The 18,775-nt window shown below is 47.9% G+C and overlaps 1 protein-coding gene across 8 annotated transcripts in view; it reads right to left on the reverse strand.

Annotated features, from left to right (window-relative positions):
- Positions 1-2,297: 2,297 nt before the first annotated feature.
- The window catches only part of PECAM1 (platelet and endothelial cell adhesion molecule 1), a 99,428-nt gene continuing 82,950 nt past the window's right edge, over positions 2,298-18,775 (reverse strand). For 5 of the 8 annotated variants that reach the window (XM_060395774.1, XM_004013029.6, XM_012186335.4 and 2 more), the window contains 2 exons: positions 8,516-8,538; positions 2,298-3,337 (listed from right to left, as the gene is read on the reverse strand). In XM_060395774.1, the coding sequence (XP_060251757.1) occupies positions 3,308-3,337; positions 8,516-8,538 (53 nt within the window). In that variant the 3' untranslated portion in view covers positions 2,298-3,307. The remainder of the gene's footprint in view (positions 3,338-8,515; positions 8,539-18,775) is intronic. The other 3 variants (XM_012186334.4, XM_012186333.4, XM_060395773.1) reach the window with 1 other exon arrangement.

Genomic DNA, 18,775 nt, shown 5'->3' on the forward strand with positions numbered 1-18,775 from the left:
ACTAGATTGTACAGAAGATCAGGTGCCATGTGATTCTTATAATCTTCCTATTCCCATCAGTGTCAGGAAAATTGATGGATGGATACAAGCTTGCTGAGTGAATACACGACTAACTGCAGGGCCGCTCAACCCTGGGACTTTTGGCATCTGGACTTGACCTTCCTCTATCAGCGGGGTTGTCCTGTGCATTTTGTCCCGTGCATTCCAGGATATTTAGTGGAATCCTGGGCTTCTACCCGCCAACACGCCAGTCACACCCCCACCCAACTGTGACAACTAAAAATGTGTCCAGAGACTGCCCAGTGACCCCGGGAGATAAAATCACCCTGGTAGAAAACCACTGCGTGCTTGAATGAATGTCTGCTGACCCTGGGGTCACTTCGCCCATCTTGGGTCTACGTTGGGGTGCGAGAGTTTGGTCAGTCAGTTCCTGCTGGTGGAGCGCTCAGTATGTGCTTATGAATTGGGTTTATCTGACCTCCTGTGGGTTATCAGAAGAGGGAAAAAATTCTCCTGTCTTTTCTAAGTGGTTCTTCTCTAATGATCTATGACAACATGAGGACACAAGAGGGAGCTCTAATTAATGACTTCGCGAGCCGAGAAAAATGTCTTTTCTCTCCTGGAAATGGTGACTGGGCCCTCCCTTTAAGTGACGAGCTCAGGCTTAGATGCTTGGTATCAGGTTAGGACAGTGGAACCGGGAAGCTGGGTTTAGAGAGATTTTAGCCATTAAATATCCTGAAAGAAAGATCCCTGAGTGTGTGTGTGTTCTCCTCCTCAGACACGTAGACTGAGGGGAAAAATAAAGACCCAGTTACGCTCCATAAATAAATCATAAGCAGTATGAACAGGGTTTCCCCAGTTTCCGTAGCAATGGCCGTGCTCTGGTGGCAACAAGGGATCGAGGGGTTGACAAGGGGGCTTGGAGTGCTTCCCAAATCACTGACACATTGACTATCAGGCTTGAAGGCTGTTAGAGACCATCTAATCCAGTGGTCCCCAATCTGCTTGGCACCAGGGACCAATTTCATGGAAGACAATTCTTCCACAGACCGGGGTTGGGGGTTGGTTTCCGGATGATCCAAACGCATTACATTCATTGTGCACTTTCTTTCTGATCCAACGCCACTGCTGATCGGACAGGAGGTAACGGTCCACGGCCCAGAGGTTGGGGACCCCTGGCCTAATCCTCAGTCCCTGCCCTCAGCCCATGGCCCTGAACACTGGGAAACTGCATAGCATCTTTGTGATACAACATTGTGTGTGTATGTGTGTGTCCATAGCTTCCATCACATTTTGAAAAGAACCTAAACCCTCCAAATGTTAGTCTAACCGTCTTATCTTAGAGATGAAGAATCTAAGAGGCTCCTTCAAGTTTCTGCAGCTGCAGGCTGACAGAGTCAGGACGCATTCTCAGACCTCCTCCACCTTCAGGCCCAGAGGAGGGGGTGTGGGGTGTGGTAGGGAAGTGGGGGTGGGCGCGGTGGTGGTGCAGCTGTGATGGGGCCCTGGCCTGTGGGTGGGGAGGTCTGGTCTGAGGCCACAGGGGAGGGTGGGTCTGGAGGTTTTGAGGGGTGGGAGGGTGCTTTGCCAGTAGGGTTACCAGATAATATGTCAGATGCCTAGTTAAATTTGAATTTCAGATAAATGAATATTTTTATAGTGTCAGTATGTTCCAAATGTTACATGGGACATGTAGCGGTTGGTGGTTTAGTCACTAAGCCGTGTCCAACTCTTGCAACCCCATGGACTGTAGCCTTCCAGATTCCTCTGTCTATGGGATTCTGTAGGCAAGAATACTGGAGTGAGTTGCCATTTCCTTCTCCGGGGGATCTTCCAGACCCTGGAATCGAACGCTGGTCTCCTGCACTGCAGGCATATTCTTTACCAACTGAGCTACAAGGGAAGGCCTTCATGGGACATACTTATACTCAAAAATTATCTGTTGTTTATCTGGAATTCAAATGCAACTGGGCATCATGGCTTTGGATGGTGGCGGGGTGTGGGGGTAGGGATGGGGATGGGAGCTGTTACTGTTTTTGCTCAATCTGATAACAGCCTAGCAAGCAAGCTTCAGCTGCGAAGCCAACACTGAAGTAGCCCCTGATGGATATTAATGACTCAACGTGCCCGACTCAGACTACTTCTGGCTTCGGTGAAGGCCACGGAGGCCCTGGCCTGCTGACAGAACCTGCGCGGTTCTCTCTGTGGCCTCCTAGGCTTTGATGGAGGAGTCCTCGGGCATGACAGATATTCTGTATGTGTACAGCCTCTCAGAAGATGACATCTCACGGGTCTGTGAAGAGTGAAGATCAGATTTATTTAATACAACACCCCACAGGGCCCCTGCACTGTGTAGCTGAGGAGGGCGAGGAAGGTGGCTTCGGTGGGACATGCTCACTAGGGCAATCCCGCCACGGAAGGGCCACAGTCCCTCATCCACACTCAGGACACCATCAGAAACACCTGAGGACCTCGGGAGACCATTCCTTTTAGCAAGGAATAAATAACAAAATTAGTAAGAAAAATATGCATTTCATTTTTCTATTAAAAATTTTTTTTTGCTGGAGGCGGCCATCTTCCTGTCCTTTGGCCTTCAGCGTGGTAGAGGAAAAGAAAGAAAGGGGATAGAAAACCAGCCTAAGAACATCTGTGCTTTGTCTGACTTCATTTTCTATTTGGTGCATTGCCCAGAAATGAAGTTGGCATCAAGTTGGCATCTCAAAAGAGTCTCTCCCAAGCAGCTTTGTTCTCCCAGTTGTGTCAGAAGAGGCCGTGGAGAGGGCAGGGTGCAGCTGTCCAGTCCATGCTGTGCACTTCCAAGGAACAAGGACTGCCTAGAACCACAGACACTCAAAGGACCAAAGGCAAAGAGAAAAACTAGCCCCTAAGCTAGGCCACTCTCTAGGGGGAACTGACTACAAAACAGAAACCGGCATCTGTGCATGAGGGTACTTGGACAAGTTCTTGATTTCTGCACAAGACAAAATATTCAAGTTTCAAAATATCCCAATGGCCAGTTTACCCTGAATCTCTGGCTGCCACTCTCCACTCCTGAGGATGCTTCAACTTGCTGGGAGGTGGGCCGTGCGGGAAACTAACCAGCCGGTCTGTTAGCTCTTTATACCCAACATAAAAGTAGTTAAGATGGATTTAATAACTGGTGGCTTGGCCTGACGAATTGCTACGTTCGGTGGGAGCAGGGCAGGTCCATAAATAAGTGCACGAAACTCTTGCGATACAGGAATCATCTGTTCTTCTCGGAATGTGGGCATCCTCCCAGGGAGGCGCGTGTGCTCACAGAGTCCTAAGATCCGTCAAGGGAGCCTTCCGTTCTCTGCAGTGACAAGAGACAGGACATGCTATGGTCACACCCTTCAAGACTGAAGACTGGCCTGGTGGAAAGATACACAAAACTGTACCCCAGCGCTTCTCCAAGACTGCAGAGCCTAACCGTCATCCGTGGGCACCCCGCACCCTGTGGGGGCAGCTCCTGCCCAGATTCATTCTTCTTTCTCTGCATGTCCGCTGTGTGGGGTCTGCAGCCTCTGTTCCCCACATACATGCTGCACAGCAGACTCGCAACCAATTTCATCAAGCACCCATACAGGAAGACTAAGAAACACCTGGTGTCTTACTCCAACTCTGCCTCTAAGTTAACCTTCTCTGGGTCTGTTTTGGTTTCTTATTGTTGTTTGCCTGTTTGTTTGTTTTTGGTCATGCCTCTTGGCTTGCAGGATCTTAGTTCCCTGACCAGGGATTGAACCTGTGTCCCCCTGCAGTGAAAGCCCTGAGTCTTAACCACTGGACTGCCAGAGAAGCCCAGAGGTCTGTTTTTAAATTTTAAAAAATGAAAGACCAAACTCAAATGATTAAACTTTTAAAAGAGTTTTAAATTATGATTCTGCCTTTAAAAAGAATGAAATTCTGATTCATTTCAACATGGATAGACCCTGAAAACAATATGCTAAGTGAAATAAGATAGACATGATTCCACTTAAATGGGGGTACCCAGAAGAGCCAAATTCCTAGAGACATGAAGTAGGATGGTGGCTGCCATCCTACTTATGGGAGGCAGGAGGAACAGGAAATTAGGGCTCAACAGGTGCAGACTTTGGGTTTGGGATGATGAAAAGTTCTGTGGATTTGGCAATGATCACACAACAATGAAGCTGTACTTAATGCCACTGAATTAACTGTAAGATGGTAAACTTCATGTTGTGTGTATTTTGCCACAATAAAAGTGAAAAAAAATTTTTTTTAAATTCCATATGCCACCTTACAGTGTTCTCTAACTGTTCCACATGGTATTTGTGTTACCTACACACTGCTTCATGAGTGGACCTCCGTCTGACCCAGGCACTGTTTTCCCTGCTGAGAACGTAAGAAACTGCCCCCAAGAATTGTATATCCTATCAATTACTGACAAACAACACTACCATGAAGTAGAAAGTGGAAGAGGTCCTAACGACCTGCAGAAGGAGTTGAAAGGCTATGAGAGGGGTGGATTTTGATGAAAGGATGGAGCAAAGGGGCAAGAGGGGAGCATGCTGGGAAATTCCCGAGTAGAGGGGCCCTGGGCAACAGTGAGCCTGGAAGAGCAGGCAGCACCTGAGGGCGTGACACTGGGCCCTCTGTGAGCACAGGGTACCCTGCAGGAGGTGGAATCCAGGGAGGCAGGAGAAGTTGTGGGGATTGGCCTGGGGCTTGGGAATACCAGGATGGGGTTCTGTCTATCTCCCTGAGGGCTGGCTGAGATGGAGTCCCTGTTTTGTTCTGGTCCTGCCAGGTCTGAGGAAGGATGCAGGTCCGTGGGGCTCCAGCTGGAAGGCCAAGGCTCTGTCTCCTCCTTTGCCAAGAGAGACCCACGCAAGCAGGCCAAGAGAGCTGTGTTGGCCCCCGGGGGCTGGAGGGCCGCCAGCCCTGGCAGCTACCCTTCCTCCATTTCCTCCACTTGGCCCGGAGGAGTGACCCTGGTGTCCAGCCTTTCTGCAGGCCCTGGACCAAGTCCTCCACCAGACACCTCCGCTGCCCTCTCCAGGGGAAGTGAGCTCAGGGAGCTGCTGCAGGAACAGCTCCAGAGATGGGAAGGGCAGGGCCACAGTTGTCCAGACCTTGGGGGTTTTGAACTAAAGGCTGACACACTCCCATCCAAGGCTGTGCTTGCCTGCTTTTAAATCAGAGCCCAGCTGTCAGGCACCTGAGAACAGCCAAGAAATCAGCCCACTTTTGGCCAGAACATGGTGTGGACAGTCTCAAGGGTCATTTTGCTTCTAACACTCCTGGGATTTCTACTTCCTGCTTCTCGAATGTGCCCCTTCTGTGCACTTCCAATGAACCAGATCTGTGCTGGGTGCCTGCTTAATCCCTGCAACAACCAAGTGAGAGGGTTCTATTTCCTCCAGCTGAGGCAACTAAGGTCCCAAGAGGTTAGGATATCTGCCCAAAGCGACATGTCTAATAAGGAGCTATCAGGGAAGGGTCAAGTTTTAATGTGGGGCTCTGCTTCCTAAGTCAAAGGGTGGCTTGAGTTGAATCCTGGGTCTTGGGTAAGCAACTGCTACATTCTCCTCATGTGACAGGGGCCTTTTAGGGCCAAGCAAAGTAAATTCCCCATCCATACCCTATGCTGCCAGAGTGTCTGATGAAAAGAACTTTAAAATAGATATCTAGGTTTTCTATGATAGTTTTCAATCTGCAAGTACTTTGCATAAGTAGTTCTCATTTAAGAGTGTTTCTCATTCTTAAGAAGCCTCTTGCTATTTTTTGTTGTTTCAGTCACTAAGCCATGTCTGATTCTTTTTCGACTCCATGGACTGTATAGCCTGCTAGGCTCTTCCGTCCATAGGATTTCCCCAGCAAGACTACTGGAGTGGGTTGCCATTTCCTTTTCCAGGGGATCTACCCAGCCCAGGGATCGAACCCCTGTCTCCTGCCCTGGCAGGCAGATTCTTTACCACTGAGCCACGGGGGAAACCCTAAGAAACTGTAAGAAACCCTAAGAAACCGTAATAGACAGATATTACTGTTTTTGCTATTCCCATCACCGTCTCCATTTGATAGATGGGGAAGCTTAGGCTTGACTAGGGAGCTGGAACCCAGACCCCAGTCTTTTGATCCCAAATCCTGGGCCATTCCCATTGTATTCCAGCTGTCTGCTGGTTCCCAGGAAGGAAGGAGGTGAGTTGTAACTAGGAATTGCCTTTTTTTTTTTTTTTTTTTCAGTAAGATGGCAAGTTATTTCCAAAATCCTGAGAGCCACGCAGGTTCAGATTCATCCCTTTCAGTACAGGCTGTTCTCTTTCACGTTATCTGTCTGCCTGGGCCACAAACACGATTTATAAACAAGGCAAAAATGGCAGAGGAAAAATGAAGTCAGAATGTGCCATTGAAGCAAGTCAAACAATACTAAATTAGTATTTGGCTAAGTGGCTATCTCATTGTTAAGATATTTCCTCCAATATGTTTTCAGAAGCAATGGCTATTAAACAACTGGGAATGATCGCCAGGTTTGATTTCAGGAAGGAAATCCCCTCCCATTTCCTTCTGGGCATTTCAATTAATTTTCTCCTGACCCTTGCCAGCTGATTATTAGGGAAACTATACCTGTGTCGTTTATAAACAAGATGCTTTCGCGTCAAGATTCCAAATGCTTTTCCCAACGGCTGGGAATCCCTGTGCTCCTGCCAGAAGACTTAATTATTTTGGGGGGCAGGACCAGCCATGGGTGAGCTCTCAGGAGCAGACTCTTGGGCCTGCAGGCCAGCTTCTGGGCAAAGGGAAAGTTCTGTCTGTCCTAAAGCTCAGAGCCTCTGTCCAGAGAGATCATTTGGATTGAAGACAAAGTAAATAAGTCGGTCTCAAGGTCCAGCAGACCTGCCTTGGATGGACACACCATGATTGGTGCATCAGGAGAACATCTCTTTATTTGGGTCCCACAAAGTCCATGGAGCAAAATTCTCACTCTCCATGCTCTCAGAGCTGTGATGGCTGGGACAGTGACATCACTCTTGGAGGGAGTCTTGTGGTGTAGACTGGCTGGGGAGCTTGGAGACCTAGGTTTCCTAGCCCTGGCTCTGCAGTTAACAAGCTGGGTCACCCTAGACAAGCTATTCTGCTCTAAATTGTCCTCCCCCCACACCCCCAATGTCCTTCCAATGCAATCGTCTCTGATTTCAGAAATCTCAGTGGGCTTAGACTAGAAAAAGACATTCATTTCATTGCTCTTTTCCTTAAATTGATAGCCTTCCTCCATCACAAGAATGTCAACAGCTTCCTGTCTGTCAAAGGCAAAATGAGTACTCTGTTTTACAAGAATTCAGACTCGGGCAAAACAAAGGAAGTTGGGGGCCCATTGGAGGGAGCTACCAGCAATCTTGCTGAAAGTTCTTCCCAGACCTTAAAGAAGCAATTTGAGAGGCAAACACCTTATTCCTTAAGATGCTAGCTGCCCAGTTAACTTTTATGCTGCTGGGCAGCTCATAAAGAGGTGGAGAGTAAGAAGATAGGGGGAGATGGGTCTTTGCAAAACTTGAACTTGGACCTCTATGCCATTTTTTTTTTTTTTTTTTAACTACACAATGCAGAATCTTAGGTTTCCAACCAAGGATTGAACCCACGCCCCCAGCCCTGGGAGTGTGGAGTCCCAACCAGTGGACCACTAGGGAAGTCCCCTTCTGCACTTCTTTTAAGCATTCCTATCTGCCAAGTGGCAGCGTGCTAAATTTTCTACTAGCTGCAGAATGAAACCTCATGATGAGGTCCTGGAGTCTTTTCTAAGCAAACGCTGCCTTTCCTTTTCTCCCATCACTCCTCACGGGCACCCATTCTGCTGCCAGAGCTTCCTCCATCTCCCCAGCCCTCAGACCTCAGCCCCTGAAGATCTTTCTACCTAGACGCTGCTGTAATGCCCTCATTCCTCATGGTCTATCTGCATGACCCTTTCCCTGGGGACGAGTCTGCTAACCAGGCAGCATGAAGCGCCTCCGCTTCTGTTTCTGTGGTCTCTGGAGCAGCAAATTGCTTTGCTTTCTCAGCTGAGATAATCCCCCTGATTTCCTCACTGGGTCAAAGACCTTCTGTGTCCCCCACAGCAGAGGGTCTGGTATGTGAGGGTAACTACACCCCCAGAATCTGCACTGTCCATCCCCCCCCCCCCCCCCCCCCCCCCCCCCACACACACAGAGGACCTGGACTCAGAGGGAATATGGAAGCTGCTCATCTAGAACCGAGCATCCTAGATTTCCAACCCTGCGGGCAATTTCTGGGCTTTCATGTCCTAAGCGGGCTGCAAAGGAATGGCGGGAGAGAATTTCAAGACCACAACAAGTCTAGAAAACCTGATGGCCTGAGCACCAGGCTGGTCAGAAGAGCCCAGGGTTCTGGTGTAAAACAGACAAGGCTAGTCCAGGGCTGTCTTTGCTGGGGCTGCAGAAAGCTGAGTGAGCCTGGAAATATTTCACTGTTGAATGGACTATTTTTTTTTTTAAATAATGCATATGAAATGTGTACTTACAGAATATCTGTTTTCCACGAAATCTGCAAAACAAAGGATAAGGCAAAGGTGAGCAGTATGAAGAGCACGAGGAGCAGTTAGGCTCCCCACGCCAACATCTCAGAGTTTGAGCAGCCAAAGGAAAGGGACAGCGGGGAGGGGCGGGGTGGCCGTGCAGGAGACCCCAGGCCTCACGCCTCCTGGGTGCCCAGGTTTACGGCTCCTTTGCCCACAGGTAGCTTCCCCAGGACCCTGTGGCTCCATGTGACAAGCATATAAAGTCCCTGGCAGCCCATTTGACATTTTAAACAGTTTTTTTTTTTTTTTTTTTTTAACTTAATAGCACATGCTATTTTAGAGGGGAAAAAAAGAAACCTGATAATTACAGAAAAGTAGAAAGCAGGTAAAAATTCTCCCTGGCTCCATGGTTGACTGAAATGTCTTCCAGTCATTTTCCAATAAGAGTAGAGTTTTTTGTGTTTTTTTTTGGGGGGGGGGGGGGGGGGGGGGGGTGGGAGAAGTTATAATTATCTAGTCTATGCCATTTTAGAGCCTCTCTTTTACACATGGTGTGATTTTAGAAACATAATTGTTAGCAGCTATTTAGTCATTATTCCACAAGTATGCAGTTGTTTACTAAACCAGTTCCTTACTTTCAAAAATTTAGGTTCGTTCCAAGTCTTTGCTATTTTATATGATGCCGCCAGTATCCTCTTTGGGAATAAAGCTATTTCCATGGTTCATACCAGTTTGTCTATTCCCAGGAGTGGGATCCATGGAGCAGAAAGCATAAACAAGGCCAACACCCTTGGCATATAGAGTTCAAGTGCTGTCTGAAGGGCAGGGCCCCACATCCCCTTGCCCTGGAAGGGAGCCTCGTCCCAACCATATGGAGATCACACGGTCTTCTTGCTGGGCATGCCGAGACTTGTCCAGAAGATGAGAAGGAGGGTGAGAAAGGCCCAAGGGAACAGGAGACGTTGTACCGAAGGTGAGTGACCACCTGCATTACTTAAAGATGGTTTTTACTACAAGAGGCAAGAGAGGGCTGTGATTATCCCTTGAACAGGACCAGACTCCACAAACAGCAGAGTTTCTGAATGAGGGGGGGATGGCCCACCTGTTGTGGCTGATACCCCAAATAGCCCACTATGGCCCTAGCTCTGAAGACATGGAATCCTGGGGAAGGCCCAAGAGGAAATGAGAGTTTTTGGGGTGGTTGCTATTCTTGAAGGTGGTGGAGGGCCATACCCTCCTCCTCACCCCCAAATCCTCGTTCTTCCTTGAGAGGCAATCCTGGGGACCTCGGTTTCTACCCAGTCCCCTCTGCCACCCCCCAAGTTCAAGCCCCTTCTGAATCTTGGCTGTCCTGGGGCCCAACTGTCACAACAGGAGTCACAACCTTCTGTTTCTTTCTTGAATTTAAAAATATCCTGTTTCCACCAGTCCACTTCCCCTCTCAAACCCTGTCTTATCACAGCTCCATTGTGCGTCTCTTCTAGAGGGAACAGGGCCAGGAGTTCCTAAGGGGCCCCCTTCTGTCCTGGCTAGGCCAGAGGCAGGCGTCAAGGGCCAAATGGATGAATCAGCCCGACCAACAAGTCAAGCCATTGTGTAAACTTCCACACATTGAGTGAGGCCGTGGGCAGCACCCCACCCCAGACCAAACCTGACCTGGAGGACCCAAAGGACCCCATGCTTCCCGCTCCTTCAGAGCCCTAAGGCTTCTGGAATCAGACCCATGAGGGCGAGAGCCTCATTTCCTAATGCAATACAGACTCGGAATACCAACATTTGAATCTAATATATTTGATAATGTATTATAATAACACATTGATATTGTATTATTATAATATCATCCCCCCTCATGGCTCAGAGGTTAAAGTGTCTGCCTGCAATACGGGAGACCCGGGTTCGATCCCTGGGTTGGGAAGATCCCCTGGAGAAGGAAATGGCAACCTACTCCAGGATTCTTGCCTGGAGAATCCCATGGACAGAGAAGCCTGATGGGCTATAGTCCATGGTGTAGCAAAGAGCTGGACACGACTGAGTGACTTCACTTACTTACTTAATTATAATAACACTGATTATACTGATAATACTGATGGAGCACCAAGCTACACCCACTTGTTGTTGGTACTAGAATCTGGTGGGTAGTGTCCTTTTTTTTTTTTTTTTTAATGGAGTAAGTTTTATCTCTTTGAAGTAGCAGAGGCCACCCTGGGGGTGGGCTAGCAGTGCCCATGGGCCTAGTTTGCTCTGGGCCTCTCAAGATGGGTGTGGGGAGGGGGCACAGGCCCTCAAGTGCTCTTTCCTCCCTCCCAGAGAGGGCACGGCACAGGGCCATCCTCTGATCATGACTATGATCAGCCCCTCCCTCGTCTACTGGAGTTCTGCTCCCTTAAGAAGAAGCCTGGAAGTCTGAATTCCAGCAAAGAGAAAGTAGAAGAGGGAGGCTGAGTGAAGGAGGTGGGCCTTGCCAGGCCAAGAAGACAGAGGTTAGTGTCTGGAGCAGGACTTTGCATCTCTCCCTAGAACCACAAGTCGTCAGGTGGGAGGTGCCCAGGACACCTCCAAGTGGGGACACATGACTTCTAGGGAGGAAAACCAGCTCTTGTCTTGGGGGAGTCACAGGAAATTAATTTCTTTAAACCAGAATTTCTTAATGCTGGCACTACTGACTGATATCCTGGGCTGGATAATTCTTTGTCATGGGGCTTGTCCTGTGTGTTATAAGATGTTTACCAGTATCCCTGGCCTCCGCCCATTAGACGCAGGAGCAACCCCTTTCCCCACCCCTTGCCAAATTATGACAACCAAATATGTCTCCAGACACTGCCAAAGGTCTATTGCATTGAGAACCACTGCTCTAAACTGCAAATCTTATCCTAGGCCTGAGTGCTCTCAGAGGAAGAACTGACTGCATTGTTAATTAATTATGAGAAACCACTTTACGCTCCGGTCTTTAAAACTGGGGTAAATATATGTTAATAAGTTATGCTTTGGATGAACTGCAAACCATTTTATAAAGTACTTTCAGGATAAGCTGGAGCCCTTTGAAACCATCAAGTGCTGAATCAGAGTGAAGGTACAAACTTCCTGGGCTAGCCAGGAAGTCCAGTTCACACAAGGCTCAACCAGGCTGAGTGGAGCTGATGAGTAAGCCATGGCAACGCACTCCAATATTCTTGTCTGGAGAATCCCATGGACAGAGAGCCTGGTGGGCTACGGGCCATGGGGTCACACAACTGAAGGGACTTAGCATGCATTGCTGACAAATCCTAATCTTGGGCAAAATAAGTGGAAAGGAAATAAGAGCTTGAAAGACCTAAAGTGCTAAGCTTGCAGATCTAAATTATGAGGCGATTATCAGCATTTTCTCCACTCCCGAGAAAGCTGAAGTTTCCTGAGAGGCAAGATCTCCTTCTCCACCCATTAATTATGTCCTCGGGCCTGGTTCTCTCCTTCTCCTGAGGCTGACTTCAACTTGGTCTCTTTCTGATAAAGTCTTCTTAGTTCTGAGAAACCCTCTCCTTCCCTCCCTAATAGGCAGGGAACATGTCGCAGAGAATGGTCTAATGGCCGGAAAGTGAAGCAGCTCAAAGATGGAGAGATTTCCTTGCCTAGGACGAAGAGTTAATTGCTGGGACAGGAATATGCTAGCTCAGCTGTGTGTCAGCAAGTTGGCCAAAAAGTTCATTCAGGTTAGTCTAGATGCTGGCATGGGAAACCCAAACAAACATTTTGGCCAACCCAATAGAGGAGCACAGGGAACTCTGCTCAATATTATGTAACAACCTAAGTGGGAAACGAATTTGAAAAAGAATGCTGCTGCTACTCCTGCTAAGTCGCTTCAGTTGTGTCCGACTCTGTGTGACCCCATAGACGACAGCCCACCATGCTCCCCCATCCCTGGGATTCTCTAGGCAAGAACACTGGAGTGGGTTGCCATTTCCTTCTCCAGTGCATGAAAGTGAAAAGTCAAAGTGAAGTTGCTCAGTCGTGTCCGACTCTTAGTGACCCCATGGACTGCAGCCTGCCAGGCTCCTCCATCCATGGGATTTTCCAGGATAGATACATGTACATGTGTAAAAAACATAAAAACCAAAGTAACTCCAATGGGAAAATAAGCTTTAATATCAAATTTTTCTGTTATGCTACTATAATTAGTACTTTGTTGTTCAGTTTGCTGAGTGGTTGGTGTCTGACTCTTTGCAACCCCACGGACTGCAGCATGCCAGGCTTCCCTATCCTTCACTATCTCCTAAAAATGAATATTTCAGGTGTTGGAATAGTTAAGAGTAAGAAGAAGCACAAGGCCATTTGTGCTTGAGTCACTGTTAACAACATATTAATAATTAATTTGAATTTTTCAATACATTTTCAACTATCAGAAAAACAGCAGAACAGCAGATGTGCAAGACTGTGGTCAAGACTCAGCGGGAGGTAACGAGTTGGAAGAGTTGCCTCCTTTCTCCTCATTTTATAGAACTCACCTGCCCACCACAGCCCTTATCCACTCAACAGCCATGTGCATTCCTGAGACACACTGAGGTGTTCACCTTGCAGCAACTCCACTGAGGCCAAGGGCATTTTATTGAGAATTAACAAGGAAACTGGGCTTCCCTGGTGGCTCAGTGGTAAAGAATCTGCCTGCCAATGCAGGAGACTCAGGTTCAATCCCTGGGTTGGGAAGATCCCCTGGGAAAGGAAATGGCAACTCACTCCAGTATTCTTGCCTAGGAAATCCCATGGACAGAAGAGCCTTGTGGGCTACAGTCCATGGGGCTACAAAGAGCTGAACAGGGCTTAGCAACTCAACAACAACAAGGAAACTAATTGGTGACAAGAAGCAGGGGTGGGGCAAAGTTCTATAACCTGATGAAGGTAGAGCTGAGACCAAACCCCAGAGCTCCTACTGAGCATGTTTCCCATTAGGCCGCAGTACAGAGAAGCATCCAGGCTGGCCTCGGACCAACACAAAAGCAGCAGCAACACAGTACAATGGCTCCTGAGACCCAGGACTTAATTCAGATTTGAAGGGCAAACTTGGAGTCAAGGATGGGTAAAGGATCAGGGTGGACTCCAAGGGACGAGGGAGTGACTCTTAGAAGTGACTGAGTCCCCACCTCATCAACAAGTTCCAGGGCATAGGTCGGGAGTGACCAAGGCATAGACAAATGCCCATTGCTTCCAAACACAGGACACTGAGACTCTGAATGGTATGATTGTAAGGCCACTTAAGATCATTCATTCAATCCCCTGATTGGACAGATTAAAACAACTGAACATGGTCAAATTCACAGAGACAGAAAGTAGAATGGTCATTGCCAGGGGTTGGGGGGCAGGGGCTGGGAAGTTATTGTTTAGTGGGTAAGAAGTATCAGTTAGGAAAGATGAAAAAGTCCTAGAGATGCATTGTGGTGATGGTTGTATAACAATGAGATTGTACTCAGTGTTACTGAAATGCGCACTTAAAAATGGCTACAATGGCAAGTGCTATGTATTTTTACAAAATACACACAAAACTGAGCTTAGAGCCTAAGCCAAGATCACAAAGACCTGGTGCCTCCCATAGCCCATCAGCTCCCCAGACACTCTTCAGCCTACAGTCTCCAACACCCTCTCCAGGGCCCTGGTCCTACCCAGAGCCCCACCCTAGAGCTGCTCCTTGGGGCCAGGCCTGCCCGATGCCCTTTGGCTTATCTAGACAAGCAGTTTTCCTTTGTATCACTCAGGGGACAAAGGGAGTCTAAGTGCCAGAACTATGTCCTGTGAGCCATTTCCCAAAATAGCCAGCCCTGAAGTGATGCGTGTTGAAAAAGGATGGGAAACTGAGAAGCTAAGGTGGGGAAGAAAGAAACACTAAGCAGGAAAGGTCAGACAAGACCCCGCCCTGTACTCAGCTTGCTCACTGAGACCTACTTCTACTGGGGCCTTTTATTTTTATTGTGGGTCACACCCTCCCCTTAAAGTACACACACACACACACACACACACACACACACACACACACACACACACACACAGTTTCTGGGTTATCTCTACCAGCCAGTCCAGAACAATCACTCCAGGATTGCTGGGGAGTAAGAAAGACTCTACCCCCTTGAATGAGAACCAGAGCAGAACTCAGAACATCTAGAAAATGGTTCTAAAAGCGAATCCCCAGCCTGACAGCAGCAGCATGTGGGAATTTGTTAGAAATGCAAGTTCTCAGCCCACTCCCAACCTACTGAATCAAGGGTAGTGCCAAACTACCTGTATTTTAACCCACCTGCAGAAGCCCTCATCGAGATTCGAGTACATGCCCCTCATTCTGCAGAGAAGGTGACCGAGGTCCCGAGAGGCTCCCTGACTCACCTGGGGTCACCCAGACCACACCAGGCTGTTACTCTTAACTTGTAAAGAGTAACGAAGCTGAATGCTCTAATCAGGCTGATGACAGTGGAAACCAATTGGTTTGGCAACACAGAGAGGGAACATGAAGCTTGTGAAGGGCATCACGCTGCAGCCAGGCTCCCTGTACCCCATCCCTGCTCTGCCACAGACCAGAATAAGCTATGTCACCTCTGGGCCCATCTCCCCATCTGTAGAGCAGGAATAATAACAGAGCCTCCATCAACCCTGTGATGGGTTTGAGCAGCTGATTAAGGAAAAGAAAGAAAGAAAAGGAAAGAGGAATTAACCAAGGCTCGCAGCCTCCTCCTTTGGGCAGCAGACAAGTGGGAAATGCTCAAAAAGAGGAACTCCCTTGGCTTCCAAGACGCTGGCTTTTGCAGCAACGATGTGGTTTTGGCTACAAGGCCCAGGGCTCCCTCTACCCATCTGACAGGAGCTGGCTGCCGGGTTAGAGACCAGACTGTAGAGAGACCCAAGCCCCAGTTGACCCCTGATGGCCCAGAGGGTGCTGTGAGAGTGCCCTAGCCTGGGAGTCCAGAGCTGGCTCTTGTCTTGCACTGGGCCGGGCACTGAACTCTATGGCTCGAGTTTTCCTTCTGCGTTTTTTAGCTAAAATGGATTGACTGCTCACCGTGGTAAGAATGGGTTTCCCTTGGTGGCTCAGATGGTAAAGAGTCTGTCTTTAATGTGGGAGACCCTGGTTTGATCCCTGGATTGGGAAGATTCCCTGGAGAAGGGAATAGCTACCCACTCCAGTATTCTTGCCTAGAGAATTCTATGGACAGAGGAGCCTGGCAGGCTACAGGCCATGGGGTCGCAAAGAGTTGGACTGCTATCTCATCCCCTTCTCTTATTTAATCTCTTCTCTGTTTAATAGTTGAAGAAACTGAGTCTCAGAGAGGTGAGGCATCTTGGTCAGAGTTGCACAGCTGGTGATGTGGCAGTACCAGGGCAGGGGCTCAAATGTCTGCCAGCAAAACAGGGCCCTGCACCACCTCAAATCCCTACTGGGTTGGGTGCTATGGTCTAGCTTATGGTCTGTTCCAGCTAGAGGGGAGCAATCGGGTTCCAACAGCTGGGGACTGAAAACTCAGGCATCTAGAACCAGCCTGGGGACCCTGAAAAAACACACTAGAACAGTTGCCCTAAAGCAGAGTAGAAAATCAGAATGTGTCACCCTAAAATAAGCCGCTTTGGCATAAGGGTCATTTTGAGCTGGAGGCAAATAAGAATCAACAGGGGCAAGCCTTCCAGGAGCTTCCCTCCTCTTTTTCTTATTAATTATCTGTCTTTTGTCAGGCTAATCTGCAGGGTCCCTAGATACTAAACCTTGGGAATCCACATGGGGTGTGACCTTCACCAGCAGCCTGGGGCCTCCCCGGGTGGCCTCAGGTGACCTGAGAGCCCAGGCCTCCTGTAGCCTGGGTTTCCTGCAGCCTCTACCCTTCACCAGCTGCCCTTCCTCAAAACCAAAGGAACTCATTTAGTGATCAGGAGTATGGAATCCAGCTCTAGGGTGGGCCAGTTCTCAGTGAAAGTAAAAGTCGCTCAGTTGTGTCCAACTGTGACCTCATGGACTATATAGTCCATGGAATTCTCCAGGCCAGAATACTGGAGTAGCCTTTCCCTTCTCCAGGGGATCTTCCTGACCCAGGAATCGAATCGGAGTCTTCTGCATTGCAGGCAGATTCTTTACCAACTGAGCTATCGGGGAACTAGCACTAACCTCGGGGAACTGTTTTAAGCTCCCTAAGTCTCGTATCCTCATCTGAAAAATGGGATTTATTGTGGAGGATTGAAAGAGGTAATGTCATATAGATCACTTAGCACCAACAGTAAGTGCTTAATAAATGTTGAGTTTTTGCATAACCAAAGCAACTGAAAGTAAACCATCTCAGGGACCATGAGGAAAGCAAAGGGCATTTTTATACAAGTACCTGACAGGACCAACTTTGAACCCTCTCTGAATTTCAGCTTTCTGTTAACACTGGAAGAACAGAGGAAGCCTGTTTCTGAATTTGTGTTTTGCTAGCTCTGAATAATGCTAAGAATGCAAAGTGAGATACTGAAGCTAAAAATCCCCCAGGAAATGGTTTTCAAAAATTATTCAGTCAGTGTCAGGTTCTCCATGGGGCTGAGTTTCTGATCTATTCATGAAAATATCACCTTTTAAAAGATTGATTAAGGGGTGATTCCTAGTTGAGATAACAAGTAGACTCTTGAGGTAAGACACTGCTTTTCAAATGTTGGTGGCATCAGAAATACGTGGGACCTTGTTGGGAGAAAAGATTCTGATTCTGTGGGTCTGGGTTGGGCCTGAGACCATCTGCTACCTGTCTGTGGACCGCCCCTCGTGTAGCCAGGTTTTACTGAAGTTTCCTTGTCTATTTGAATAATTCCTTTTCAAAGAATCCACTTAAATAGAGATCTATTGTACAGAGAAAGATATCTGCCTAGTGACTATTTTCTCTGGGAATGTTTGTGCTTTTGGGGTTGTGACTTATTTTCCATGTAATATGTCACACAAGGAAGGTGGCCAATAATATTGTAATAACTCTATATGGGAGCGGATGGTTACTAGCTGGTGATCATTTGATAATAAAATGCCAAACCTTTATATAGTAAACCTGAATGTAATGTAATACTGTCCATCAGCTAGATTCCAATGAAGAAATAAAAATAAATAAAAGTGGTTCTTGGTAGATTTCATTTCATGAGAATGAAATAGAATAATTACACCAAAAAAATGATTGTTGGGAGTGATTCTAGTTTGCTGTACACCTGAAACTTACACATTATAAGTCAAGCATATTGAATAAAAATTTTTTTAAATAGATAACTAATAAGAAACAGAAGGAGAAGGGGGTGATAGAGGATGAGATGGTTGGATGGCATCACCAACTCAATGGATGTGAGTCTGAGCAAACTCTGGGAGATAGTGAAGGACAGGGAAGGCTGGTGTGTCACAGTCCATGGGATTGCAAAGAGCTGGACAAAACTGAGCAACTGAGCAACAATAAGAACCTACTGTATAGCACAGAGAACTCTATTCTAGACTCCGTAATAGCCTATATAGGAAAAGCATCTAAAATGACTGGATGTATGTATGTAGCAATGATTCACTTTGCTGTACTCCTGAAGCTAACACAACATTGTATATCAACTCTACTCCAATAAAAAATTTTTAATTAGGTAAATAAAAGTGATTCTTTGTGGATTTCATTTCATGAGAATGAACTAGAATCATTACACAAAAATGAAATTGTTAGGCCATGGCCAAAGTTCCTTGTCTGCCCAGCCCTGGGGAAGGCTCTCTGAGAGGAAGCAGTGAAGGCAAGGAATGAGGTGGGGTCTGGGCAGAAATCACAAGAAGAGAAAGTGAATCCCTATCCGTCTCCCTCGCCCAGAGTCAGTGTGCTCACCGAAAGGATGTAGCTACTGAATATCCTTCAAGCAAAGGTCTGACTTTGCCTGAGGCCTTCAGGAGCCTGGTGCACCAGGGCCTGTGTGAGGAGCGGGCGAGGTCCCTGAGAAGAGGCAGGCAGGACTGCGCTGCTTCTGTCCGGGTCAGGAGTGCCCGGAACGCTGTTGGGCACCTCGTGAGCACACAGTGGCTCCAGGACACGCTCCAGTCCACCTGGCCCTTAGCTGGGTGTGAACTATTGAGCCTCTGTCTGCCTGGCATGCAGCCCGCCCTCAGTAAGTGTGCGTCGACTACATGAATAGTACACATGGCCACTTTCTCAGGGTGGTGGGGAGAGACCGTCGATAACTCCAGTCCAACTCTGCACTCCCTTTGGCCGCCTTTGTACCTTCTTTCCCCGGTCTACACCCGAGATCCCATGGATGAAATTATAGGAAGTGCCCTCCCTCCGACTCAGG

The sequence above is a fragment of the Ovis aries genome, chromosome 11 (assembly GCF_016772045.2).
Source record: "Ovis aries strain OAR_USU_Benz2616 breed Rambouillet chromosome 11, ARS-UI_Ramb_v3.0, whole genome shotgun sequence".
Taxonomy (NCBI): Eukaryota; Metazoa; Chordata; class Mammalia; order Artiodactyla; family Bovidae; genus Ovis; species Ovis aries.